The sequence below is a fragment of the Trachurus japonicus genome, chromosome 9 (assembly GCF_045865225.1).
Source record: "Trachurus japonicus isolate A0001 chromosome 9, Traja_1.0".
NCBI lineage: Eukaryota > Metazoa > Chordata > Actinopteri > Carangiformes > Carangidae > Trachurus > Trachurus japonicus.
Window position 1 is genome coordinate 836,125 of NC_140915.1, and position 25,702 is coordinate 861,826.

Here is a 25,702-nt window from a genome sequence, read left to right on the forward strand (position 1 = left end):
AACTTTTTTATAGGGATATTCTTATCAAATATCCCTAACTTTTTGTGAGTTGTAAATGTAAGTCAGACAAAGTGAGTTTAAATTCAGATTCTTTCCTTTTTTTTTAAAGCGTAATGCTGTGGGTAGGGAGGCTGATGTCAATCAGGATTACATGCACTCATTTTTATTTGAGTAGCTTATGATCATGTTTTATATTTTATTCTTTTTATGACGTAACACCTGTTTGTGGACCCTTCGGGACAATGCTTTTGTCTACCTAACGTTGATATGTTGAAATTTCCAGTAGGCCTATCACAGTCAAAGACAAAAAAGAAGGCAGATCTTTGTCTTTCCTTCCTCTGGGCTAGGCCTCGGATCTCCCATGAACCTAGATCCGCCCCTGCACCCAAACATATTAAGCATATATCGGATGCTGTCTCATCCAGTAGGCTACAATCCGCTGTCGCGATTCAGTTCGGCGTCTGTTCTATTTTTCACGCGAGCCGTGAGCGCCGTTGTCAAGCTGGATAGAACAGCTCGTAACAGACAGGAAGTCGGACACAGAAAAGGCGAGAGAATCTGGTCAATTTTCAAAATAAAATGATGATTACCAGTAATGAAGTTGTGGCTTGTCCGTCTATAAATATTTGTCAGTTGCGTCTGCACACGAGACACACACACACATCTATACATACAGAGCTAGAGACAGACCTGTGTGTGTGGAAAATCGAGTACAGACGAGTTGATGTTTTACCGGTGCGGAGAGAGCATGAAGCACGCTCCCTTTGCTACCTGCCTCCTTGTGGTGGGGACAAAATTGTTCTTGACAAAAAGTGGTGGGGACATGTCCCCAGCGTTCCCAGCGTAAATGACGCCTATGGCCACAGCAGCAGTGAGTGGATGAAGGAGCTCTAATAGAAACCATCTGATCACAGTGACAGGACGGATCAGGATCATGATCAATGACTCTGTTCTTCTCTGCTCTTCACACAGATCAGCTGCAACACACTGACTCACTGAGATCAGTCACATCATGTGGAATAAAGCAGCCGTCCTCAGGACCAGTCCTGAGCTCCATCAAACCTGTCCACACATTTTGACTGGACTTGAAGTCAGAGTCCAGAGGAAGCAGAGAAACTGTAGAGCAGAGAGAAGCAGGCTCAGCTCAGAGCACATGGACTCAGACAGGAAGTGAAGCTCCAGCTGCTGGAGACTTTCATTAAGGAGCCACTTTGTGGCTTCATCTGATCTGGAGTCAGCACACACACAGTCTGAAAACAGCTGTTTGACCACACACACATTCAGCCACAAACACTGATTATTACACTGTTCACTACACTCACTCTCTTCTGATTGACAGCTCCAGGCCTCTGGACAGTGAGGACATCTGGATGTCACACTGTGATTGACTGTCTCCTCAACACAACAACACATCTCATCAGGACAAGACCAGGATCTCAGAGAGACTGAGCTGATTATTGATCATCAATATCTGACCAGACAGAGAGGGTTGGAGACTCTGGAAAAACGGTTCTATCTGGCCACATTTTGAAAATACAAAGTCAAAAGTCCCAGCCCCTTTCCTCAGACTTCTCTCTGAAGCCACGCCTTCACCTTTACGTGGACCTGGGTGAAGACTGTGATCACGCACGCGAGAGAGTGAGATGGCAGCTTGATTGGGCATAGGCAGAACCAGACATGAAGGCATCTGATCGGTTTTTCCTTTTCGGAGCGAAAAGCATGTATTGGTCAGAGTTTTGTCTATCCTGCAGCTGCCACAGAGGTCCGATTGTTTTTGTTCCTTTTTCTGAATAGATAATGTATTGACTACTCTCAGGATGGAAGGACCATTTCACCCAGTATAACAAAAAGTGTTTCTGAACATGAACCAACCATAACTTTAAACCAGCAGCAGCTGAAATGTTTCCTCATCAACTCTGAAATAAAGTCTGATCAAAACATCTGGAGAGACTCAGAGCACAGCTGCCAACATCTGGTTTCATCATTGAGATCTCTTCTACTGAATATGAAACAGTGAGTTATGATGAGACACTGAAGTCATCATGAGGAGAAACTCCTGATCCCAGTAGTTCATCACTGTGACTGATGAAAGCTGCACAGCTCATGTTTGAAACACTCAGAGATTTTGGCTTCAGTATAAACTGTGTTGGGACGAGTCAGACTGAGACAGGACGTCAGTGGAGTGGGCGGAGCTTCACTGTGGCCTACACCACCTCTGGATATGGTCTGAGTGATGGGATCTGATGTTATCAATGCATCAATCACCTGAGACTGATGTTAATACCAGGTGTGACCAGGTGTGAACGGGGCCATAGAAAATGTTCCAGCTCCTCCTCCTCTATCAGACAGTGTGTGTGGCTGCAGCAGCATCTCCATACCTGAGAGAGTCCAGTCTCCAGTCTGGATCTTCCAGTCTGTCTGACAGCAGCTTCACTCCTGAGGCTCCTGGATGGTTGTAGCTCAGGTCCAGCTCTCTCAGATGGGAGGGGTTGGAGCTCAGAGCTGAGGCCAGAGAAGCACAGCCTTCCTCTGTGACCAGACATCCTGACAGACTGAACACACACAACAACACACAGGAACCCTCTGTCAACACCTGCTGCTGTGTTCAAGTGGCATCAGATAAACAGCTGGATGGATCCTCACCTGAGAGTCTCCAGTCTACAGTGTGGACTCTCCAGTCCACCAGAAAGCAGCTTCACTCCTGAGTCCTTCAGGTTGTTGTTACTCAGGTCCAGGTGTCTCAGACTAGAGGACTGGGAGCTGAGGACTGAGGACAGAGCTTCACAGCTTCTCTCTGAGAGGTTACAGCTGCTCAGTCTGAAGAGATGATCATGAGGAATTAAAGAAGAAAGGGATTTATTCTCTGTCCTGTTGAAAAGACAGAAGTGTTTTTATACAATGATGAATAAATCCAACTATCTCTACACTTACAGAGCTTTGTTAGAGGCTTTGACCACTGGCAGCAGCCTCAGAAGAACCTTCTCTGAAGCAGAGTATTTCTTCAGGTCAAACACGTTCAGATCTTCTTCTGATGACAGTAAGATGAAGCCCAGAGCCGACCATTGACCAGGAGACAGTTTATTAGTGGAGAGACGTCCTGATCTCAGGGACTGTTGGATCTCCTCCACTAGAGAACGATCATTCAGTTCATTCAGACAGTGGAACAGGTTGATGCTTTTCTCTGCAGAGGGAGTCTCTTCAATCTTCTCCTTGATGTACTGAACTGCTTTCTTACAGGACCGTGAGTCACTTCTTGCCTGAGTCATCAGACCTCGTAGGAGATTCTGATTGGTCTCCAGTGAAAGACCCAGGAGGAAGCGGAGGAACAAGTCCAGGTGTCCATTTGGACTCTGTAAGGCCTCGTCCACAGCACTCTGGTAGAAAGGTGTCCTTCTGGTCAGTTTAGTCCAAATGGATGTTGTTTGTTGTTGTGACATCAGATTGAGTCCAGAGTTGATGAAGGTCAGATGGACATGAAGAGCAGCCAGAAACTCCTGAACACTCAGATGGACGAAGCAGAACACCTTGGCCGCCTGGTACAGGCCGCTCTCCAATCTAAAGATCTGTGTGAACACTCCTGAGTACACTGAGGCTGCTCTGATATCGATGCCACACTCTGTCAGGTCTGAGTCATAGAAGATCAGGTTTCCTTTCTGCAGCTGCTCAAAAGCCAGTTTTCCCAGAGACTCAATCATCTTCCTGCTCTCTGGACTCCAGTGTGGATCTGTCTCAGCTCCTCCATCATACTTGACCTTCTTCAGTTTTAGATGAACCACCAGGAAGTGGATGTACATCTCAGTCAGGGTCTTGGGCAGCTCTCCTCTCCTTCTGGTCTTCAACACCTCCTCCAGAACTGTAGCAGTGATCCAGCAGAAGACTGGGATGTGGCACATGATGTGGAGGCTTCGTGAGGTCTTGATGTGGGAGATGATCTCTCTGACCTGCTCCTCATCTCTGAACCTCTTCCTGAAGTACTCCTCCTTCTGTGGGTCAGTGAACCCTCTGACCTCTGTCACCATGTGAACACACTGAGGAGGGATCTGATTGGCTGCTGCAGGTCGTGTGGTTATCCAGAGGCGAGCAGAGGGAAGCAGGTTCCCCCTGATGAGGTTGGTCAGCAGCACGTTGACGGAGGTGGACTCTGTCACATCAGTCAGGATCTCAGTGTTGTGGAAGTCCAGAGGAAGTCGACACTCGTCCAGACCGTCAAAGATGAAGACGACCTGGAACTGATCAAACCTGCTGATTCCTGCTGCTTTGGTTTCAGAGAAGAAGTGATGAACAAGTTCCACCAAGCTGAACCTTTTCTCTTTCAGCACATTCAGCTCTCTGAAGGTGAAGGGAAATGTGAAGTGTATGTCCTGGTTGTCTTTGTCTTCAGCCCAGTCCAGAGTGAACTTCTGTGTTAAGACTGTTTTCCCAATGCCAGCCACTCCCTTTGTCATCACTCTTCTGATTGGTCGGTCTCTTCCAGGTGGGGTTTTAAAGATGTCTTCTTGTCTGATGGTTGTTTCTGGTCTGTCTGGTTTCCTTGAAGCTGTTTCAATCTGTCTGACCTCATGTTCATCATTGACCCCTCCAGCCCCTCCCTCTGTGATGTAGAGCTCTGTGTAGATCTGGTTCAGAAGGGTCTGGTTTCCTGCTTTAGAGATCCCCTCAAACACACACTGGAACTTCTTCTTCAGGGCAGATTTGAGTTTACGTCGACAAACTGGAGCAAAATATCCTGAATGAAAACACAAGAAATCAGACCAATAAGAAAATATAACATGATAATTCCTCTAAATAACAACTTTATGAACACGTTTCCCTCCATGTGTTGATGTCAGTGAACGTCTCATTTGTCCATCATGTTGAATCTTTAGAGAAATCCTCTTACTGCTCTGCAGACGCTCAGCCAGCTCCTCCTGCTTCATCCTCCTCAGGAAGTTCACTGTGATCTTCACTAATGCCTCTCTGCTGCTCCTCCTCTGCTCTTCATCCTCACCATCCAACACCTCCTCACCCTCCCTCTGACTCCCTGAGCATTCTGGGTAATCTGGACTCAGAAGCTTGTGGATCTTCTTCAGCTCATTCTTAACAAAAGTGACCATGTTCTCCTCCAGCAGCTGGAACAGAAACTCTATGAGTGACAGCATCAAACTAAAACCTGACAGACTGACAATCCACTGGTGTCAAAGTGCAGCATGGAGATGATGGTGAACACAACAGATGTAACAGCAGCTGTTGGACATGTCCTCACCATAAATATGGAGTCCAGGTGTGTTTGATGCTGCTGGGCAGACTGACCACTGGGAACCTCTGAGCTCTCCTGCTCCACTCTGTGGAGGAATCAGTGTCAAGTCAACATCAGGACAGAGAGATAATACAAGATGGACTTTATATGTCCCCTGAGGACGTTCACAACAGACACAGACACTTTGGTTTCAGACCTGGTCCAACAACACATCATACAAACTGGTTCATTTCTACAATAACCTGAGTCTGACTGTCAGTTACAGCTTACATCTGATCAACAGATCCACGTCCTCCTTTAAAGTCAATGCCCCAGTCTCTTGACTGGTTGCTCTTTAAAGACAGACAGCTGGGTTCAGGAGAGTCTGGTCTCTGCTGCTGGATCCTGAAACAACAACACAACTGATGTTAAATAGTTTAGATACTGTGAGGAGGACAAGGCGATTGGTTTGTTTTGATTAACACCCGCCCCAACAGTCCGTATCAACCACACAGACAGTGTGCGGAGGAAGGGGTGTGTCTGTGGTGTGTCTGGTACTTGCTGCAGCTGCGGTGTGTGTGTAGCGAGCGCCGAGCAGAGAGGGAGAGTCGAGGCTTCGACTATTAAACCATGGACCCCAACCCGGGTAAAAAAGAAAAAAGAAAAGGCGGTGCCGAGAGGGAGAGAGAGAGAAAAAGAAAGGCGCTGGAGGAGGATGCGGCCAAATGCCTTAAGTTGACAAATTTATTCACCCCCCCCAGCCAAGATACCTCTGCAAATAAGTTATCTAAAAAAAAACAAGAAAACAACAACAACAACAACAACAACAAAAAACCACTGGTTCTTGTCAGAAGGCTTTGAGGTCCAGGGACATGGTCCTTGAGGCTGTAGCTACACTTTTACACAGTAGGCTATAGGCCCTGGCCATGAAATTAAACAAGCCACTTTTTTATTGTTATCATTCCATTATTATGTATATGAATACAAGGGCAAATTAAGTGAGACATAGGCTACACTATCTTACTGTATGAACTATAGTGTATGGAAAAACACTGTATGTTTGCTATTCAAAGGTGGTGATGGTGATGACATGAGTCCTGCTGGTACTTAAGGAGAAGCCAGTGCAGACCAGTTGGCAGAAGGTACAGAATCATTTCTAGAGCAACAACATGCAAGTTGCAGACATAACACCAACAGGCATTGCCATTTGACATAAATGGCTCTCATTTGTAATACGGTAATTGCTGCCATTCTATTAAGCACTAGTGGTGTTGAATTTTGCTGTCTGTTGCTGACTTGCTGTTATGTATCCCAGCCCTATTAGAATATGAGTCAATATTATGTGATTGCTTAGGAACTATACTCTCGGACTGTATTATACATTGCGTCTATCAGTGCGTGCATGTTCTGTGAACATGTATTCAAAGGCTGTCCCCTCATAGCTGATTTATTGTTTGATTTGGACTTTGTTGTCTTTGTTTATTAGGTTATATTGTAGGCTATAAAAATATATGCCAAAGAGGCCGTTGACATTCCACGTGATATGACTTTTATGTAACCTTGGCACTGCGTTAAACCTTTATTCTCTTCTAGTAAGTGTGTTAGTGGATTTTGCTGAGGATTGTTGTGTTACTGTATTTACCAGCCCGGCCCCAAACACAAAAGTTACTGTATATTCCTAACTTAGTTTGTACATAGGTCCCATATTTGAACTTCTATTTGGAATGCGCTGTGTGTGTGTTCGTGCGTGCATGTGCGTGTACATGCGTGCCAATGCATGTAGGTGTGGGCGTGAACGTGCGCGTGTGGGCAAGGCCAGGGTGGCCTGGTTACATGACTGACTCCTGGCCTGAAAAAGTCTCCCAGTCCGGCCCTGAACATGTGGATGTTCAGGTAGGGACAATGTGTATCCGAGTTATAACTCTGATTTTATGGAGAATCATTGAAATTTGACTCCACAGGAAGAACGTTCAACAGAGACTCGAAAGCTTTGAAATCTAGTTTTGTCTTACATCTGATCAGCTGATCCACGTCCTCCTTTAAAGTTAATGATATCTTCCTTTGACATGTTGCTCTTTAAAGACAGACAGCTGGGTTCAGGAGAGTCTGGTCTCTGCTGCTGCATCCTGAAACAACAACACAACTGATAAATCTGCATGTTGGAGAAAAACTGATGAAAAATATCTTCAATTTTTTAATAAACACAACAACTGACTTTTAGAGAGAAAAGTCTTTCTGACTGTTTTAAAGTCTGACCTTTGACCTGTGGTCTGGCTCTTGGTTTTAGAGGGAGGGGCTCCCTCCTCTCTGTCCTCACACTGATCCATGCTGCTGAGCTCACATCCACATCAGCTCACACACACTTTGTAGCTTCACCTGCAGAGGAAACACACATCATTCATGTGCACAGCAGCTCACATGTCCATCATGTCTCCAGCTGCTCCTCCACTGATTGGCTCTTCTCCTCTGCTTCATATCAGTGTCAGCTGAATGCAGTCACACAGCAGTGAGGAAGAGGAAGCTGCCATCAGCTGCTGTACTTCTACTATCAGTCCACTAGATGGCGTCATGAAGCTGCAGATCTGAGTGGAGAGACTGGTGTTTTTGCTGCAGTTTATTTCTCCCACTGAACCCTAAATATTTAAAACATTACACAGTAGAAGAACTGTGACTCATGTTTCTACGTTGGACCAGACGGCTGCATTGTAGAGGGTAGGCACTAAGCAGCAGTAATGAGCTGCCTCATGGTTTTAGTATGATTATATTGCACAAGGTCACTGCTGTTTTGTTTTGTGCCCTGTTTTTGTCTAAAAGCATGTTGTGGCCAAAATAAAATACATTTCATTGCATTTTAAAAAAAGAGTTCCTATTAAACCATCCACGGAGAAAACAGGAAAAAGAGTAAGGGGCTGTAGGTGTTCACACGTTAGGCACCTTAGCTACGTGAAGCACTTTGAATGCAAAGTTTGTCCCGGTGTAGGTAGTAAACTTATTTCACCTCACAGCTTCATTATCACAACATTCAGTCATTTCACTCACTGGAAATTCAGAGAGAGAACAAGACTCTTCACTTATTGTCTCTGTCAATCCATTCATCGTCTGCTCCATCAAATTTCAGGAAACAAAGTTCGTCTCAGTCTGAGGCCACGTCTTGTTTTGTCCACAGCAACAATCAAAGAGACAAAAACATTCAGTTTACAGTCAAAGAAAACAAGGAATTCTTCAGTGTTTGAGGCTAAAAACTGAACATTTCTGCTTGAAAAATGTAAAACTGTTGCAGCTCTAAAAAAATTCTTCAGAACAATATTGATGATTTGTGTCCAATAATCAATAACCCAGAGTGTTTGCTGTGTGTAATCACAGACATGAATGGTGGGGACACAAAGACAGTGTTTTTAATCTACAACCTGCAGCTGGAAAGTGACCAGTAGCTTCACCTGTCAGGTACATGAGCTGCAGTACAAGCAGGAAGTAGCTCAACAAGGAAATACTCAAGGAAAGTACAAATACCTCACAACTGTACTGCACTAAATGTACTCAGTTACTGTGAAGAACCTGTTGCTGAACATTGATCAACACTGGAAAATCAATCATCAGTAAAGTCTCAGGAAAACCCTGATAACAACATAAGGTGTTCAGTATTGATCTGTGATAGGCAGTATTGGTATTGATTAGTGATACGCAGTATTGATCGATGATCAATCAATCAATCAGGCTTTATTTGTATGGCACTTTTCATGCCCATGACAGCTCAAAGTGCTTTACATGATAAAAACAAGGAACACAGGGGACACATATTGGGAGACACAGCCTACTACATACGCATTCACACAAGAATTTTAAAACACTGGAAGTTATGGAGAAAACGCCATCTAACAGTCTGTAATTAGTGATAGGCAGTTACAGCCCATATTGATCAGCGATCAAACATTTTAACTTTTACCTTACCTTAACAGGTGAAAAAGAACTGCCACGAAAGACGCTGGCTCAAAAGTGAAAGTAAACTTTGAACAGGCAGTGGGGGGAGGGGAGGAGGTCACATGATCTGTGTAAAGGTCAGTGTATTACTGCCATCTAGTGGTCAGTTTTCTTGTCAAGGGAGCGGGGTATCAAAGGGAGGAGGCCTCTGTCACCTGTCAGCTCTTCCTGTGGGTGTGTGCGCTCACCTGTGTGCATCTCCACCATCCTCCCTTTGTTCTCCCCTGGCTGGCGCAGTGTTTGTGCTGCTGGCTTTGTTTGGACCATGTTCGTGGCTTTTTGAGTGAGTTTTCTTTGTAGAATTATTTGTAATCTTTGTGTTGGTGCAGTTTTCCTTATAGTTTGGTCTTGTTTTGTTATTTGGAGACAGACGTTAGAGTTGGCACCTTCCATTCTATTAGCTCCCTTGGTTTGTGGAACAAGGTGTGTATCAGAATTTTGGGCTGTTTCTTTATTTTTGATGTCTTGTTTTATTTTTTGTTTTGGGGTGATGCCGTTCACATTATATTTTAATTCTTTAAATAAGGTTTTAGTAATATTGTAATGGGTTAATAAAATATAGTTTTGTTTGTTTGCTTTTTTTTATAGTGATAAGTTGGGTGCTTCTTGAATCTGTGTTGGGGAAATTCTATGTGAAGTGTAATGTGTTTAACTTTTTCTTCTTAATAATAATAATAAACAATAAACTCATGCACCCGTATGGAACTCTCCGCCTCCTTTCTCGGGGAACCAAGGGCCGCTACAATCTGAGTGGAGAGACTGGTGTTTTTACTGCTGTTTATTTCTCCCACTTTAAAATATTACACAGTAGAAGAACTGTGAAGTACAGACTCATTGTTCACTGCTGTTTTTTGTGCCCTGCTTTTGTCTGAAAGCATGTTGTGGGCAAAATCAAATCATTTTCATTGCATTAAAAAAAGTTCCTATTAAACCATCCACGGGGAAAACACGGAAAAGAGTGGAGGGAGTGCAGGTGTTCACATACGAGGCAACTTCGCTGCGTGAAACACTTTGAATATGAATTTGAAAGTTTGTCTCGGTGTAGGTAGTAAATGGTTTTGGTTATTTATTCTTTTATTATTATTATTATTTATTTTTATTTCATGTAGCCTACTTTAACGTCTTTTTTTTTGTTATTCTGGCGTGGTGCGTCTCTTTGAACGCTTTGAAGTCGGATAGCTGTTAGGGATGAGTGAGTACAGCATTATCTGTATCTGTATCTGTACTCGGAGTGGGCGGGGCCTAAACCGGAAGTGGGCGGGGTTTAACCCCGGAGTGGGTCGGGTTGTCTTGAAATGGGCGGGGCTTTAACCGGTATGTTATTTTAAGCATGCAATTGACATGGGTTGATCAGAAATTGTTATAGTTATTGCTGATTAGAAAACTGTTTCCAGGACAGCATCAGCATTGAGCTTCAGATCAACGGTTTTGATCACGATAGCAAACAAACTATTTACACAACAAGTGGTTGCAATTATGAAGGAAAATGTAATGAACAAGAGTTTTCATACTCAACATAACTTTCTTTTTTTTTAACTTAAAAATTTTTTTAATGATCAGTGTGATTTTTTATTTTTTATTTTATTTCCACACCGTGTGTGTGTGTGTGAGTGAGTAAGAGAGAGACAGAGACAGCTGAGTGTCAGCTACTTTCTGTGTATCACTCATTATTCTGTATCACTGATCATGAGAGAGAGAGAGAGAGGGGGGTGAGAGTGTAGCTTCATTTGTAATTTATACCACTACTATTTTTTATGAAATACAGCAAAAAAGTATCAAACACAAAAAAAAAACTGGTTAGAGCCAGCTGACGGTTTAACTCCGACGAACGGCGGAGAGAGGGAGAGAGAGAGAGAGAGAGCGTGTGTGAAAAAAAAAAAAAAAAAATCTCCGACAGGCAGAGACGCAACGCGAGTCGGCACCACGTCTGAACGAACCCAGTTACTTACTTATTAACTCTGGTTAATAAGTAACTATAACTCTGGTTAATAAGTAACTGAAGTAATAACAAAGCTGAAGCTGAAGAAAGCTAAACGTTAAAGGAAAAGACCGGCCAACCTGAGAGACTGAGGGAGAGACAGAGCTGTCAGCTGTTCTGACACAGCAACACACCTGCATGTGTGTAGGGGAGGGGCTGTAGCCTATCACACAAAGCTGACACGGTCAGCTATCCAATGAGGATTTTCATTCAATCTTCTTCTTTTTTTTTACGAGCACAGATATTGACTCGTATTACTCGTATATTATCCGTACTCGGCAAAAGTGCTTTATCCGTACCGGATACTCGTTTCAGCCGAGTATCCGGCTCAACTCTAGTAGCTGTGTCCCAATTCAGGGGCTGCATCCTTCGAAGGCTGCATTTGAAGGCCGATTACGTCACAGCGCTGCGCGAAGGCTGTCTTGTCCCAATTCGTTTAAATTCGAAGGCTCCTCCAGATGCAGCCTGCAGCGTCCTCCTTTCCCCTGCATTCGGAGGATGCACCGCTACCATCCTTCGCGGCCTCCCATATCCCAAGATGCTTTGCGGCCCGCTGTTCACAACAACAATGGCGGCGACTAACGGCAGCAGCTCTGGTACCGGCGGCAGCGGCAGCAGTGCCGAATACACATTTAAATGTAAGTAACGAGTTTTTGCTTAACGCCAGAAGTTCAAGGGGCCTTATAACATATTTGACTGTTAAAATACGTGAAGTTAATAATGCTAATACGTAGCCACCGGAATGTAGGACCAGCTACGTGTTGTAGCTTAAGGCTAACCTGTTGATATGAGGAGCTCAGTTAACGTTATTAAAAGTAGGCTAACGTTAAAGCCTAAAGCTCGGATGGTAACTTCTATCCCATTGTAACTGTGGAGGTGTTGTAGGTATACCTCACATCAGGTTAATTAGTTAGTGATGTAAGTTGTGTACTGCAGTTCACTCCTCTCCTCTCCTCTCCTCTCCTCAGTATATTTTTGAACTGTCATTTTCTGTTGTACTTTGTAGTTTGGCCTTGGTGTCTCTCACTCTCTCTGTGTTTCCACAGATCCACCGGAGCTCCATCTCTCTGCACCAGCCGCCGCCTGCATCGCCCCCCTCCCTCCCCTTCCCCTGCTGTTAGACCGGCCTCCCCTTCCTTCCCATGGACCAGTCTGCCACCCAGTCCTCCCATCGAGCTGGCCAGCTCTCCCTGCCCCCCCCCCCGCCCCCCCTCCCCTCACCAGAGACTGCCTTCATCAACTCCTGCTAACATTTCCATATTTCGCACATTCTGTGACAAACTGTAAACTGTTTTCTTGTCTGTAACAACATCTATTGCACGTCTGTCCGTCCTGGGTGAGGGATCCCTCCTCTGTTGCTCACCCTGAGGTTTCTCCGACTTTTCCCTGTTAAAAGGGTTTCCATGGAGTTTTTCCTCAGTGGATGTGAGGGTCTAAGGACAGAGGATGTTGTTATGATGGGATGTAAAGCCCTTTGAGACAAACTGTTTGTAAAAACGGGCTATACAAATAAAATTGCCTTGCCTTGCCTTGCCTGTGCTCAAAGCTGAATGCAGCTGATATATAACTGTAAAGATGCCGAATGATCTCAGGCCTGTCGCCCTGACGTCCCTTGTAATGAAGGCCTTGGAGAGGGTCGTTAAAAATCACATTGTTACAGTAGTGGACTCTGAGCTGGATCCGCTCCAGTTTGCATATCGGGCGAGGAGAGGGGTGGACGACGCAAAAGCTTTTATCATAGACACCATACACAAGCATCTTGAAGCCCCGAACACAACAGCCAGGTTGCTGTTTGCTGATTTTTCCTCTGCATTTAACGGGGACAGCTCTCCAATCCGACACCCCTCTACTTCGACATCCCGCTGTTCCGAAATACCCCCACTTCGAAACACCGCTGTTCAGACACCCTCCCCCCACCCGCAGCTGTCCAATGTGCTGAACCGCGTGACGTTGTTTACATTCTGCTTTGTGGCTTGTCTGTGAAACGTGCTGCTCAGGGACTGGGCAGATCTGTCCCACTTGCTTTCTCCCCGACTCCGTTGTTGGAGATCTCCACACAGTAAAAGAAATACACTCCCCCCCCGCGCGCCGCTCGAGCGCAGCTGAACCCGGCTTGAGCTCACACGGGCGCGAGGCTGCTGCAGCCGCCGCTCCTGCACAGCTGACGCTTTGGTTAGGTTTAGGCAATGAAGAAAGGAGTTGGTTAAGTTTAGTAAAAAGACCAGGTAGAGGCTAGACAGGCTAGAAGCATAATGAACATTATGTCATTAATATGAACTATTTGCTTGTTTTGCAGTTAATTATGCGCATGATCCGTTTCGACCTCAAAAAGTAAAAAAGGATCAATGCGCACTGCGCACTGGGGGTTTCCCCCAAAAGCCTTTTCGGAATAGCGGGGTCTTTAGAAAGTTTGCCGACGACACGGTCCTCCTGTCCCTCCTGTCTGGCTCCTCCCATCACCACAGGTCGTCTTTAAGTGACTTTGTGGATTGGTGTGACAGATCATGTCAACCGGCTGTCTGGTGTTGTCAAGCTCTGCTCCAGAATCATTGGTCTTCCTCTAAGACCTCTCTCCTCCCTCTGTGAGCAACAGACCTTGAGGAAAGCCAGCAGGATCCTTCAGGACCCATCTCACCCCCTCTTCTCCACATTTGAGTGGCTCCCCTCTGGGCGTCGTCTCCGATGCCCGGGCTGCAGGACTCAGAGAAGGAGGGCGACCTTTGTGCCCAGAGCTGTCCTCCTGCTCAGCTCGCAGCCATCGCTGGCCCAAGAACTGTGTGGAGCCCCACCCAATCCCAGCCCCACCCAATGCCCCCAGCCCATCCCCATCCAGTCACTTCAACCCAGCCCCACCCAACCACCCATCACCCTCCACCCACCACTCACCTCCTAAGTTGTGTGGAGGGTTGGACTGGACTTGATTGGCCTGAAGGACATGAATGCACTGCACTTTAAAGTTGCATTACTTATTATTTATGTATTTATCTCATACTTGTGTGTGTGTGCGTGTGTGCGCGTGTGTGTATGTGTGAGTGTTTGCTGTTTATTGTGATCCTACCTGAACTGCTCAGCGTGCTTTTTAATTGCCCCTTGGGGATGAATAAAGTTTTTTGAATTGAATTGAATTGAATTGAATTAACGATGGGTTGTGAGTCCCGCTGTATTTCTAGGCTGTAAAACTGTAAACGTTTGCATTGAATACAGAGCTAACCTTAGGATCATTATTAATGTTAATATCATACAATCATTTCACCTGTTGACATAACAGGAAATGTGCTTTACATGTCGTTTTGTTGTAGGGAGCAAGGAGCAGACAGAGGAGTTTATAAAACTTATAAAACTCTTCACCGGGGCCAAAAACACGGCCACACTAGGATGGAGGTAACTGTTAAAGCATAAATAAATAGCCAGTTTGTGTCAGTCCTGATGTCACTGTTCTTTAAACAGAGACGGTTGCCTAGGACACAATCTATCTGCCACATACAATGCTGTCTTGGGAGCTCTCCCCAGGAAGTTTAAACCCCTTACAGACCCCTAGTCACATGACCACCCCCCCAGTTTTGGGGGGGTGGTCATGTGACTTTGGTTTCACTAGAAACCAATCACAGGACCACCCACTCTGGGTTTAAATCCCTGGGTTTCTGGCATTAGTCTCAGAACTGAAGAAGCCTCTTGGATGAGGGGTGAAACATCTTCAAGCAAGAGAAGAAGTCCAGTTGCTTTTTACTAAAACTCCACAAGAAGTCACTGATGAATCTTTACATATTTTTTATATGATCTTGTGTGTTTACCTTTTGTCAATACTTCTCTCTTGTTTAGAACAATCCTGGAAAAAATGGGCCTGGAGGGGAAGGTGGAGCCCCAGCAGGCAAAAAAGAAGTGGGACAACTTGAAAAAAAAAAAAAAGTATATGCAGGTTTGGATAATGATATGAAAACTACATTTGTTTTACCCAAGTTAATAAATACTTTGATAAAGGAATGTAGGCACCTCATGGCATGGTCATATAAACTTAAAAACACAGTCCTTCAATGCGTTTTGGTATCAAGCCTTCATCAGGAAGTTAAACATTCGTTTTCCTTGTTTCTTTATCACTACATAAATCCCATTCCAAAGAGCACTGCAAACAGGTTTTTTTTTTGAGTCCGTGAAGCACTCCTTTTTCAAGACTTTTTAAATAAACACTTTACAGATAATTGCTGTTATTCATGTGATTGATTTCCTCTGTCTTAGGATTGCAAAGACCCAGGGACAGGGCAGGGAGTCGGCGGGAGGCCCACTGCTGCCACCTGGCCCTGGTTTGTCCTCATGGACGAGGTGTTAGGACAGCGGCCGTCCATTGCGCCGCCTGTCCTAATCGCCTCCATCCCTGAGGACACACCAGGGCCAGGTGCTGCAGTGGGTGAGCAGCAGGAGGAGGAGGAGGAGGAGGAGGAGGAGGAGGAGGAGGAGGATGATGATGAGGAGGAGGAGGAGACCGCGTAGGCTGGGTCCTCCGGAGGCTGCAGCCCCTGAATTGGGACACAGCTCGGAACTGGAAATCTTTCCCGACCTCCTACTTGAAAACCATAGCGATGCTGCGTTCCTAGGCAACTCTATTGAGTGGAATACGTCAATGCGGCCGCCATCTTGGTCAGGGGGAAGCCGTGTCTACTTCCTGCATCAGAGGTCTATCAACCATTAACATCACCACAACTCACTGAATATTCAACCCATTCTCAAGCTGTTTGGTTTATTATAAATGTCAGACACATATTTATGATACAACAACAACAACAACAAAAAATTTATTTTTTTAAAATAATTTTTGTTTTTATGTATTAAACATACTCAGACACCCACATAAATACAGTGAAACATGTTGTACAGGGTCTGACTGGTCTGACTGCTGGTCAGACGTTTATATGTCTATGGTCAGAAACCCCGGACCAAGATGGCCGCCGTGTTGACGTACGCTGAGAAGCAGAAGGCGCCATCTCGTCAGTATCTATGCTTGAAAACGTGAAATTGAACGCCACGCCACCTCATGTCGGAGCTTCATCCAACCACTCGGGAAAAGTCGGAGGGAAAAAAAAGGCTTTATTGCGTCACTTCACAGAAACACATTATGGTGACATGCACCAGAAACACAGATAAAAACAGCCCAGCAAAACATACGATGATGCGCCAAAACAGCCCAGCAACACATGGTGACGGCGCACCATACACATGGTAAAAACACACAAAACACGCTCTATAGGCTGATAATGTTCCTACCTATTTGATATAAATTCTACGCCTCCCTGTCACGTAGAACTCCCGCAGAATGGCCTCAGAATCGATAGGAATATCATGGTGAATGTTCATCAGGGCGAGTCCACTCAGTCTCTTGTCTGTCATGGTGTTCCGGAGGTATGTTTTCAAGCGACGTGAACAGCTGAATGAACGCTCAGCACTGGCCGTGGACACAGGCATTGTTAGGACCTTTATGACAGTATGCACATCAGGATAGAAGTCTGCAGTTAGTCTCAGAACTTGGAGAATGTCACACTCACTGGTGACAGTGTGTCATCCTTCGCCCTGTTATGTTGCCTCCATAGATTCAGCTCCACGTCTGCAGTGTCAACACTGGGCATCAACGCACCATACTCCTCCTTTATCTCCATCCATAAACTGTCTGTCAACAGTGGCAGTTTGTCGGGGAGAAGGTACTGGGCTTTAAGACGTGGCAGTGCAAGGCATACTCTGTCTCTCACTTCTGTGGTCAGGTGGTCAATGAACGGCAAGAAAATTGTCCTTTTCCAGTATTCTTGTGGGTTGGCTGCAGGTGTGTTAGACCTGTGAGCTTGTTTTTTGGCGATGCGAGGCAGTGATGGGATGACTTCAACAAGCTCAGCCAGCGAGCATGCTTTTCCCCATATATTGTCGTATGTGGAGTCATCTCTTTTTTTCTCCAACACTGTCACGAGATCTGTGGCCATTCGCGCAGCCATTGGGAGCTCACATTTTGGGTTTTGTAGCCCATTGCTGAGTGGTGTGAGGCAGTGGAGGAGTTCCTGTGTAACGGTGATGGTTTTTGTGCTGCTCTACATCAGCAGGAAATGTCCATCACATATAAAACTGATTCACATTGTTTTATTTGATTCAGTGAAACCACAAAGAAAAATAAATCACATGTAATTCATTCTATTCAGTGTCTCTACAACATGATGTTTGTTTCCAGTTGTGTTTCTTGTTGTGTGTGTTTAGCTGTGAGCAGCTCACAAACAGCCTGTAAAGTAACAGTGAATGTGTTTAAAATGTGTTTTTCTCCTCAGTGACGCTGGCGGCTCAGAGACTTTTAGCTTGGTGATATTAGGCCTCGTCCTTCATCAGCAGCTGAGTAAAAGTCACCGTGGTTTTTGTCCTGTAATAATCGACGCTTCCATCTTTAAAGGAAGAGGAAGAAGTTTACAAGAATCACTGAGAAGAGTTTAAAACATCCACTGGTTTAATCCATGAATGTGAAAACGTGAGTGAGAGACAGAGACAGAGACAGAGACAGACATGTAGAGACTGAACTGTCTGTTCAACAGTGAGAAGGTTTCTGTGACAGGAGGAGACTCTGATGCACTCAACACAGACTCAACCAGGAACCAGAACCGATCCAGAACCCAGGATACAGAGGTTGAGTGAAGGTGGTGTTGAAGGTGTAGAGGTGGATCAGTGAGTCAGAGGAGACTCTGTAGAAGGACAGAGAGCCAGCAGGACAGTCCACATACACTGCTACTCTGTTAGAGACAGAGGAGGAGGAGGAGGAGGAGGAGGAGGAGGAGGAGGAGGAGGAGGAGGAGGAGGAGGAGGAGGTGATACGTGTCTCTATGTTATTGTGCCTGACTCTGTAACCACCACCATAGCAGATCAGACTCCAGGACTGATCGTTCCTTCCAAACACACAGTCTCTACTGGTTCCTTTCCTGCTGATTCCTCTGTAACTCACTGATATAAAAACCTTTCCTCTCCACTCGACCTCCCAGTAGCAGCGACCAGTCAGACCAGTTGAACACAGCAGCTGAGGATACTGGTCAAATCTGTCTGGATGATCAGGATATGACTGATGCTCCTCCACATATGTTGCCTTCCTGTTGTTGTCAGACAGTTTGATGTTTGTGTTCACTGTGTTTGTGTCGATTGTGAGTGGACAGGAATCTGATGGAGAGAACAAGACACAGCTGCAGTTATTGATCATGTGATCAGTTATTGACAGTTTGATGAAGACTCATGAGGTCAGTGATGTGACAGTGTGAAGATGGTTGAATGTGCTGCTCAAAGTAAAAACACACTTACACTTCCCCGGACCGAATTGGGCTCCAGCAGGCTGCACCCTGAAAGGAGGAGGGGGGTCAGAGCAGCACCTTCTCTGTCAGCATGCACACATGGACATTACATGGCTCTCACACACACACTGTTTTATCACTGTGTTCACATGGAGGCTGGTATGTCTGGATGAACACTGAGCACAGAGAAGAAGGAGCTGGAGTCTTTATCTAGTGATGATACAGAGCAGGGGGAGACCAGGAGGAAACACTTCATCATGTCTTTTCTCCATGTCATGTCACTGCAGTGTGAGACACACACTTTCACTCTCTGACTCTCAAGCTGCACAAACACACGTCACAGCAAAGAAGATGAAGACACAACAGGTGGAGCTGACCAGCCCAGATATCCCACAATGCACCAGGAAAGGCACAGGTGAAGACACGTTTGTTAGAGCTCAGTGAAACAGAGAGTTTAGTGAGAAACACTGAGTGTGAACACAACTTGTGTTTGTCTGAAGAAAACTCCCCAGGAAGCTGAAGAATGAGGCTGTGAGCAGGTTTCCACAGGAGCCACAGCCAAGGGCGTCACTTTACTTTGAAAAGTGGTGGGGACAATGACCATATGCAACCCCCCCCCCCCCTTGGAAGCCTGGACCGTGGACCCGATGGGGCTGGACTCACGGGCATTTTGTTTTGTTTTTTTTAATTCTCCGCCGGACGGTTATAGAGAGGAAAAACACAGAATATACAATATATGTCCAAAAGACTTTGTCCCGTCGTCACGACGTGAGTGAGGATCGGATGGTGGCTCAGGTTTAGTGATGAGGAAACTGTCACTGTCAGCAGCTGCTCCAAACAGACACGTTACAAACTTTATTGTGAAGGGACAAATTAGATGTTGATTTCATTAACAGTGACTTTGCACCCGAACAGGGGCGGGGTTATGGGATGGCTACTTGGGCTCAAGCCCCGGATGTTTTACAGTAGGGGCAAAAAAAATCTCAACGCAGTTTATGTCAGTCTCCCTCCTCTGACCGCACCAGTCTGAAGTGCAGCCTCATGGACGTCAGAACTGTTTATTGAGAGGGGGGGGGGGGGGACGCAGACTTATCAGTGATTATGTGATCTGAAGTTACTTTATAACAGCATACCGCATCATTACATCAAATAATGGCCGGTATTCAATCATTACACAAACAAAAAAAAGGCCGGCCCTAAATACAAGAAAAACAAACAAACAAACAAAAAAAACTCCTGTGTGGACGTCTGTGAAGACTGAGGGGAGAGAAGCTGCCTCGTCCTCTGCTTCAGAGAGGGACAGCTTTCCACTGTCGGACCTGGCTCTCTGCTCTGTGTCCGGAGCCCCAATGGATGTATTATAATTAGGGCCGGAACTTTAACACGTTAATTACGATTAATTAATTACACAAAAATTAATGCGTTAAAAAAATTAACGCATTTTAATCGAACTTATTAAAAATATATAGGCTATATATTATTTTTTTACAATTTTTTTTAATATATTTATATTTATATGCGATTGGGGTGGTGCGTGGCGCAGTGGTTAAAGCGGCCGCCCCATGTGGAGGCTACAGTCCTCAACGCAGGCGTCCCCGGTTCGAGTCCCGCGTCGGGCAGACATATCCTGCATGTCATTCCCCCTCTCTCTGCCTCCCCCTTTCCTGTCTATCTCTGACTGTCTATCAAATAAAGGCAAAAAAAGCCAAAAAATATATACTTAAAAAAAAAAATTTTTTTATATGCGATTAAAATGCGATTAATTGCGATTAATTAATTACAAAGCCTCTAATTAATTCGATAAATTTTTTTAATCGAGTCCCGGCCCTAATTATAATAGATTCATGGAAGAAGACGGACCGCAGCGCACGCTGTAAAAATGCGACTTGAATGGGATTGAAGCGATACAGCGTAACGGAGACAGAGACTCAGGTCTGACAGCGCAGCGAGGAGAAAAGCACGTGAAGAAGATGAAGATGAGCTAATGAACGATGAGCTTGGTCGCTATGTGTAAAAATAAAAGGAGGGATTTAGAAATAAAGGCTTCCCTCAGATAAAAGCCTGCCTCCCATAAAGGCCGTTGGTCATAGCCTACATCACACTGAGCTGTCAGATGAGGCCTGACTCCACTATGACAGGCACCAGGCTGCTGCAAGGAGCCAGGCTGCTGTATGGAGCCGGGCCGCTGCACGGAGCCGGGCCGCTGCACGGAGCCGGGCCGCTGCACGGAGCCGGGCCGCTGCACGGAGCCGGGCCGCTGCACGGAGCCAGGCTGCTGCATGGCGCCAGGCTGCTGCATGGCGCCAGGCTGCTGCACGGAGCCGGGCCGCTGCACGGAGCCGGGCCGCTGCACGGAGCCAGGCCGCTGCACGGCGCCAGGCCGCTGCACGGAGCCGGGCCGCTGCACGGAGCCGGGCCGCTGCACGGAGCCAGGCCGCTGCACGGCGCCAGGCCGCTGCACGGAGCCAGGCCGCTGCACGGAGCCAGGCCGCTGCACGGAGCCAGGCTGCTGCATGGAGCCAGGCTGCTGCATATCACATAGATCTATGCATTATATGAGATACAGTAGTACTCACAAAAAGTTAGGGATGTTTGGCTTTTGGGTTAAATTTCAGAATGCACCTAAAATGCACTATAACCTTTACAGGTGAACTTAATTTAACCTTCTCTAAATTTTTGAATGCACATGTCCAATTGTTCAATGTTTCAGTCCTTATTGAATAACATGCTGTTCTCTAACAAGGTGATTAACTACAGTACAAAAATCACAAGCACCATCTGATTTAGTGATTCAGTTGTAATGTTCTGGTTCAATGGCAATTTGTAGACGGTCCTCTTCTCTCTCTCTCTCTCCTCTCCACCATGTTACCATGGTGACATCATGAGACCAAGAAAACACAAAGTTATTGAGACATTGAGATTTTTGTTGTGCTATAGCCACCACTGTTGTTAGCTTTTGTTTGAGATAAAGAAATGACCATTGCATCCTTCTACTTAAAAGGCCTCATGATAGAATATCACTGTAGCATGAACTTTTTATAGGGATATTCTTATCAAATATCCCTAACTTTTTGTGAGTTGTAAATGTAAGTCAGTCAAATTGAGTTTAAATTCAGATTATTTCCTTTTTTTAAAAAAAGCGTAATGCTGTGGGTAGGGAGGCTGATGTCAATCAGGATTACATGCACTCATTTTTATTTGAGTAGCTTATGATCATGTTTTATATTTTATTCTTTTTATGATGTAACACCTGTTTGTGGATCCTTCAGGACAATGCTTTTGTCTACCTAACGTTGATATGTTGAAATTTCCAGTAGGCCTATCACAGTCAAAGACAAAAAAGAAGGCAGATCTTTGTCTTTCCTTCCTCTGGGCTAGGCCTCGGATCTCCCATGAACCTAGATCCGCCCCTGCACCCAAACATATTAAGCATATATCGGATGCTGTCTCATCCAGTAGGCTACAATCCGCTGTCGCGCTTCAGTTCGGCGTCTGTTCTATTTTTCACGCGAGCCGTGAGCGCCGTTGTCAAGCTGGATAGAACAGCTCGTAACAGACAGGAAGTCGGGCACAGAAAAGGCGAGAGAATCCGGTCAATTTTCAAAATAAAATGATGATTACCGGTAATGAAGTTGTTGCTTGTCCGTCTATAAATGTTTGTCAGTTGCGTCTGCACACGAGACACACACACACATCTATACATACAGAGCTAGAGACAGACCTGTGTGTGTGTGTGGAAAACCGAGTACAGACGAGTGGAGTTGATGTTTTACCGGTGCAGAGAGAGCATGAAGCACGCTCCCTTTGCTACCTGCCTCCTTGTGGTGGGGACAAAATTGTTCCTGACAAAAAGTGGTGGGGACATGTCCCCAGCGTTCCCAGCGTAAATGAGGCCTATGGCCACAGCAGCAGTGAGTGGATGAAGGAGCTCTAATAGAAACCATCTGATCACAGTGACAGGACGGATCAGGATCATGATCAATGACTCTGTTCTTCTCTGCTCTTCACACAGATCAGCTGCAACACACTGACTCACTGAGATCAGTCACATCATGTGGAATAAAGCAGCCGTCCTCAGGACCAGTCCTGAGCTCCATCAAACCTGTCCACACATTTTGACTGGACTTGAAGTCAGAGTCCAGAGGAAGCAGAGAAACTGTAGAGCAGAGAGAAGCAGGCTCAGCTCAGAGCACATGGACTCAGACAGGAAGTGAAGCTCCAGCTGCTGGAGACTTTCATTAAGGAGCCACTTTGTGGCTTCATCTGATCTGGAGTCAGCACACACACAGTCTGAAAACAGCTGTTTGATCACACACACATTCAGCCACAAACACTGATTATTACACTGTTCACTACACTCACTCTCTTCTGATTGACAGCTCCAGGCCTCTGGACAGTGAGGACATCTGGATGTCACACTGTGATTGACTGTCTCCTCAACACAACAACACATCTCATCAGGACAAGACCAGGATCTCAGAGAGACTGAGCTGATTATTGATCATCAATATCTGACCAGACAGAGAGGGTTGGAGACTCTGGAAAAACGGTTCTATCTGGCCACATTTTGAAAATACAAAGTCAAAAGTCCCAGCCCCTTTCCTCAGACTTCTCTCTGAAGCCACGCCTTCACCTTTACGTGGACCTGGGTGAAGACTGTGATCACGCACGCGAGAGAGTGAGATGGCAGCTTGATTGGGCATAGGCAGAACCAGACATGAAGGCATCTGATCGGTTTTTCCTTTTCGGAGCGAAAAGCATGTATTGGTCAGAGTTTTGTCTATCCTGCAGCTGCCACAGAGGTCCGATTGTTTTTGTTCCTTTCTCTGAATAGATAATGTATTGACTACTCTCAGGATGGAAGGACCATTTCACCCAGTATAACAAAAAGTGTTTCTGAACATGATTACCAATAGGGGTGTCACGATTCTCCAAATCCTCGATTCGATTTGATTTTCGATTTTAGGGTCACGATTCGATTCGATTCTCGATTTTTTTTCTTTTTCTTACAGCACAGAGGCCTATGCTATTTTCAGACTAGTCTAGTCTACGATCATTGGTTTTATTCATCAAATGTTGTACAGTAAATCTTATTTCAAAAGATGGGATACATATAAGTGATGCAATTTCCATAATGTATCACATTAGGCACTAATGGTCACATTTAAATAATTTCTTTACAATATAAAGGTAACATGCCCCCAAAAATCATGATCCAGGGGCCAAAATTGCCCCCAAGGTTTTGAAACAAATATATTTATATCTGTACATTATCATAATTTTATTTTCATTAATTTACCGTCGTGTCTCATTATTCTCCTGATGTCGGCTTAATGTAAACGAGACTGCACTGATACGGAGAGTCATGTGACAGACAGCGGGGCAGAGCTGCAGCTGCTGCGCTGCCATGGACATGATGATCAGGTCCTGATCAGACTGATGATCAGGTCCTGATCACCAGTCTGATCAGGACCTGATCACCAGTCTGATCAGACTGATGATCAGGTCCTGATCAGACTGGTGATCAGGTCCTGATCAGACTGATGATCAGGTCCTGATCAGACTGATCATCAGTCTGATCACCAGTCTGATCAGGACCTGATCACCAGTCTGATCAGACTGGTGATCAGGTCCTGATCAGACTGGTGATCAGGTCCTGATCAGACTGGTGATCAGGTCCTGATCAGACTGGTGATCAGACTGATGATCAGGACCTGATCAGACTGGTGATCAGGTCCTGATCAGACTGATGATCAGGACCTGATCATCAGTCTGATCAGGACCTGATCACCAGTCTGATCAGACTGATGATCAGGTCCTGATCAGACTGGTGATCAGACTGATGATCAGGACCTGATCAGACTGGTGATCAGGTCCTGATCAGACTGATGATCAGGTCCTGATCAGACTGATGATCAGGTCCTGATCAGACTGATGATCAGGTCCTGATCAGACTGATGATCAGGTCCTGATCAGACTGATGATCAGGTCCTGATCAGACTGATGATCAGGTCCTGATCAGACTGATGATCAGGTCCTGATCAGACTGGCGGTGGCCCACAGTCAATCAGTCCCGGATCCTCCACCGTCACCAGATCCCTGAAAGCCCCCCAAATAATACATCCACAAAAAGTGGCAAGTTGCACCTTTTCGTCGGCTCATTATTTGCGGGTTTTTTTTTTTTTTTTTTAAATCTTATAACGTCTCTGCAACATGCGGCTCTCAGTGCTTGTCGGTGCTGTGTAGTTAGAGCTGTGTCTCCTTCCTGTTTCCCAGGTAGGAGGGGGACAATAGCCCACCAGGGCTGCACTCTAAAAAGTGTATTTCAGCTGTAGTTGAAGAGGTGTACAGTTCTGAGTCAGTTTAATTCATATTTCTGCTTTAGTGGAGGCAATCTAAATTTGTGGAGTATATCAACTTGTTATTATGTGTTGTTCCCTCAGTACACACGTAACCTGCTATTCTCATTTGAGTGAACCTGAATCAATTAGGTTTCTCGTGACGCTGTGCGTCTGACGTCATGATGACTCCGCCTTCTCCCAGAATTTTTCACCTGCCGTTGAGACGCCATTTTTTTTCGCCGCCTACAGCTTGGAAAAAAGGAAACGACATTACTTTCTACTTCGTCCTTGAAGGTAAGTCAAAGCTAGAACAAATAATTTAATATGTTAGATATGAAATGGTCTAACTATATTTTTTAATTTGATACGTTTTTTGTAAACTGACTTAACCAAACCAGCCATCATTCAGTCCTGCTAACGGTCGCAAAATACACATATCAACCAAACCAGATCAGTTTGTGCTTGGACTGGCAGGTTAGCAGTTTACGGGTGGGAATCCCTAATTTTATTGTCGTAACGTTAGCTCAAAGTCGTGTATTCATACAGTGTCTTGGCTTAGTTGTTCATTAGCATTAGCACATTAGCACGGCAAGCTGGGCCGCGGACGGTTAAAACTAATTCGGGCGCGCGCATGTATGCATCAGTGTTGGTTTCACGTGCCTGTCGGCGCGCACAGTTCATGCGGTCACGGCCACGGGTGATGTCGGAGGTAAGATTAATTATGCTTAAACTGTGCTGCTTCCAGTGCCTGCATTCACTGCCGCCTGCGTTGTTTTCAACGCACATGTCGTTAAAACGGCAAGGAGGAGAGGAGAGAGGGCGCGTGCAGCGCTCGTACACGGAGGGATCAGCTGGGGGAGGGGGGGTTGTGGTGTGCGGTGCCTCGGTGCGGTGG

At 45.5% G+C, this 25,702-nt stretch overlaps 2 protein-coding genes across 2 annotated transcripts in view; both read right to left on the reverse strand.

Annotated features, from left to right (window-relative positions):
* Window positions 1-9,198, reverse strand: part of LOC146980441 (protein NLRC3-like) — a 140,337-nt gene extending 131,139 nt beyond the window's left edge. Inside the window, exons 1-6 of the mRNA XM_085787954.1 lie at window positions 9,164-9,198; window positions 8,255-8,365; window positions 7,472-7,591; window positions 7,228-7,341; window positions 5,507-5,620; window positions 5,243-5,321 (exon numbers count right to left, since the gene is read on the reverse strand). Coding sequence (XP_085644080.1) covers window positions 5,243-5,321; window positions 5,507-5,620; window positions 7,228-7,341; window positions 7,472-7,542 — 378 coding nt within the window. The 5' untranslated portion in view covers window positions 7,543-7,591; window positions 8,255-8,365; window positions 9,164-9,198. The remainder of the gene's footprint in view (window positions 1-5,242; window positions 5,322-5,506; window positions 5,621-7,227; window positions 7,342-7,471; window positions 7,592-8,254; window positions 8,366-9,163) is intronic.
* Window positions 9,199-17,763: 8,565 nt separating this feature from the next.
* Window positions 17,764-25,702, reverse strand: part of LOC146980446 (NACHT, LRR and PYD domains-containing protein 3-like) — a 57,570-nt gene continuing 49,631 nt past the window's right edge. The window contains exons 10-11 of the mRNA XM_085787955.1: window positions 18,471-18,514; window positions 17,764-18,338 (exon numbers count right to left, since the gene is read on the reverse strand). Of these exons, the coding sequence (XP_085644081.1) occupies window positions 17,764-18,338; window positions 18,471-18,514 (619 nt within the window). The remainder of the gene's footprint in view (window positions 18,339-18,470; window positions 18,515-25,702) is intronic.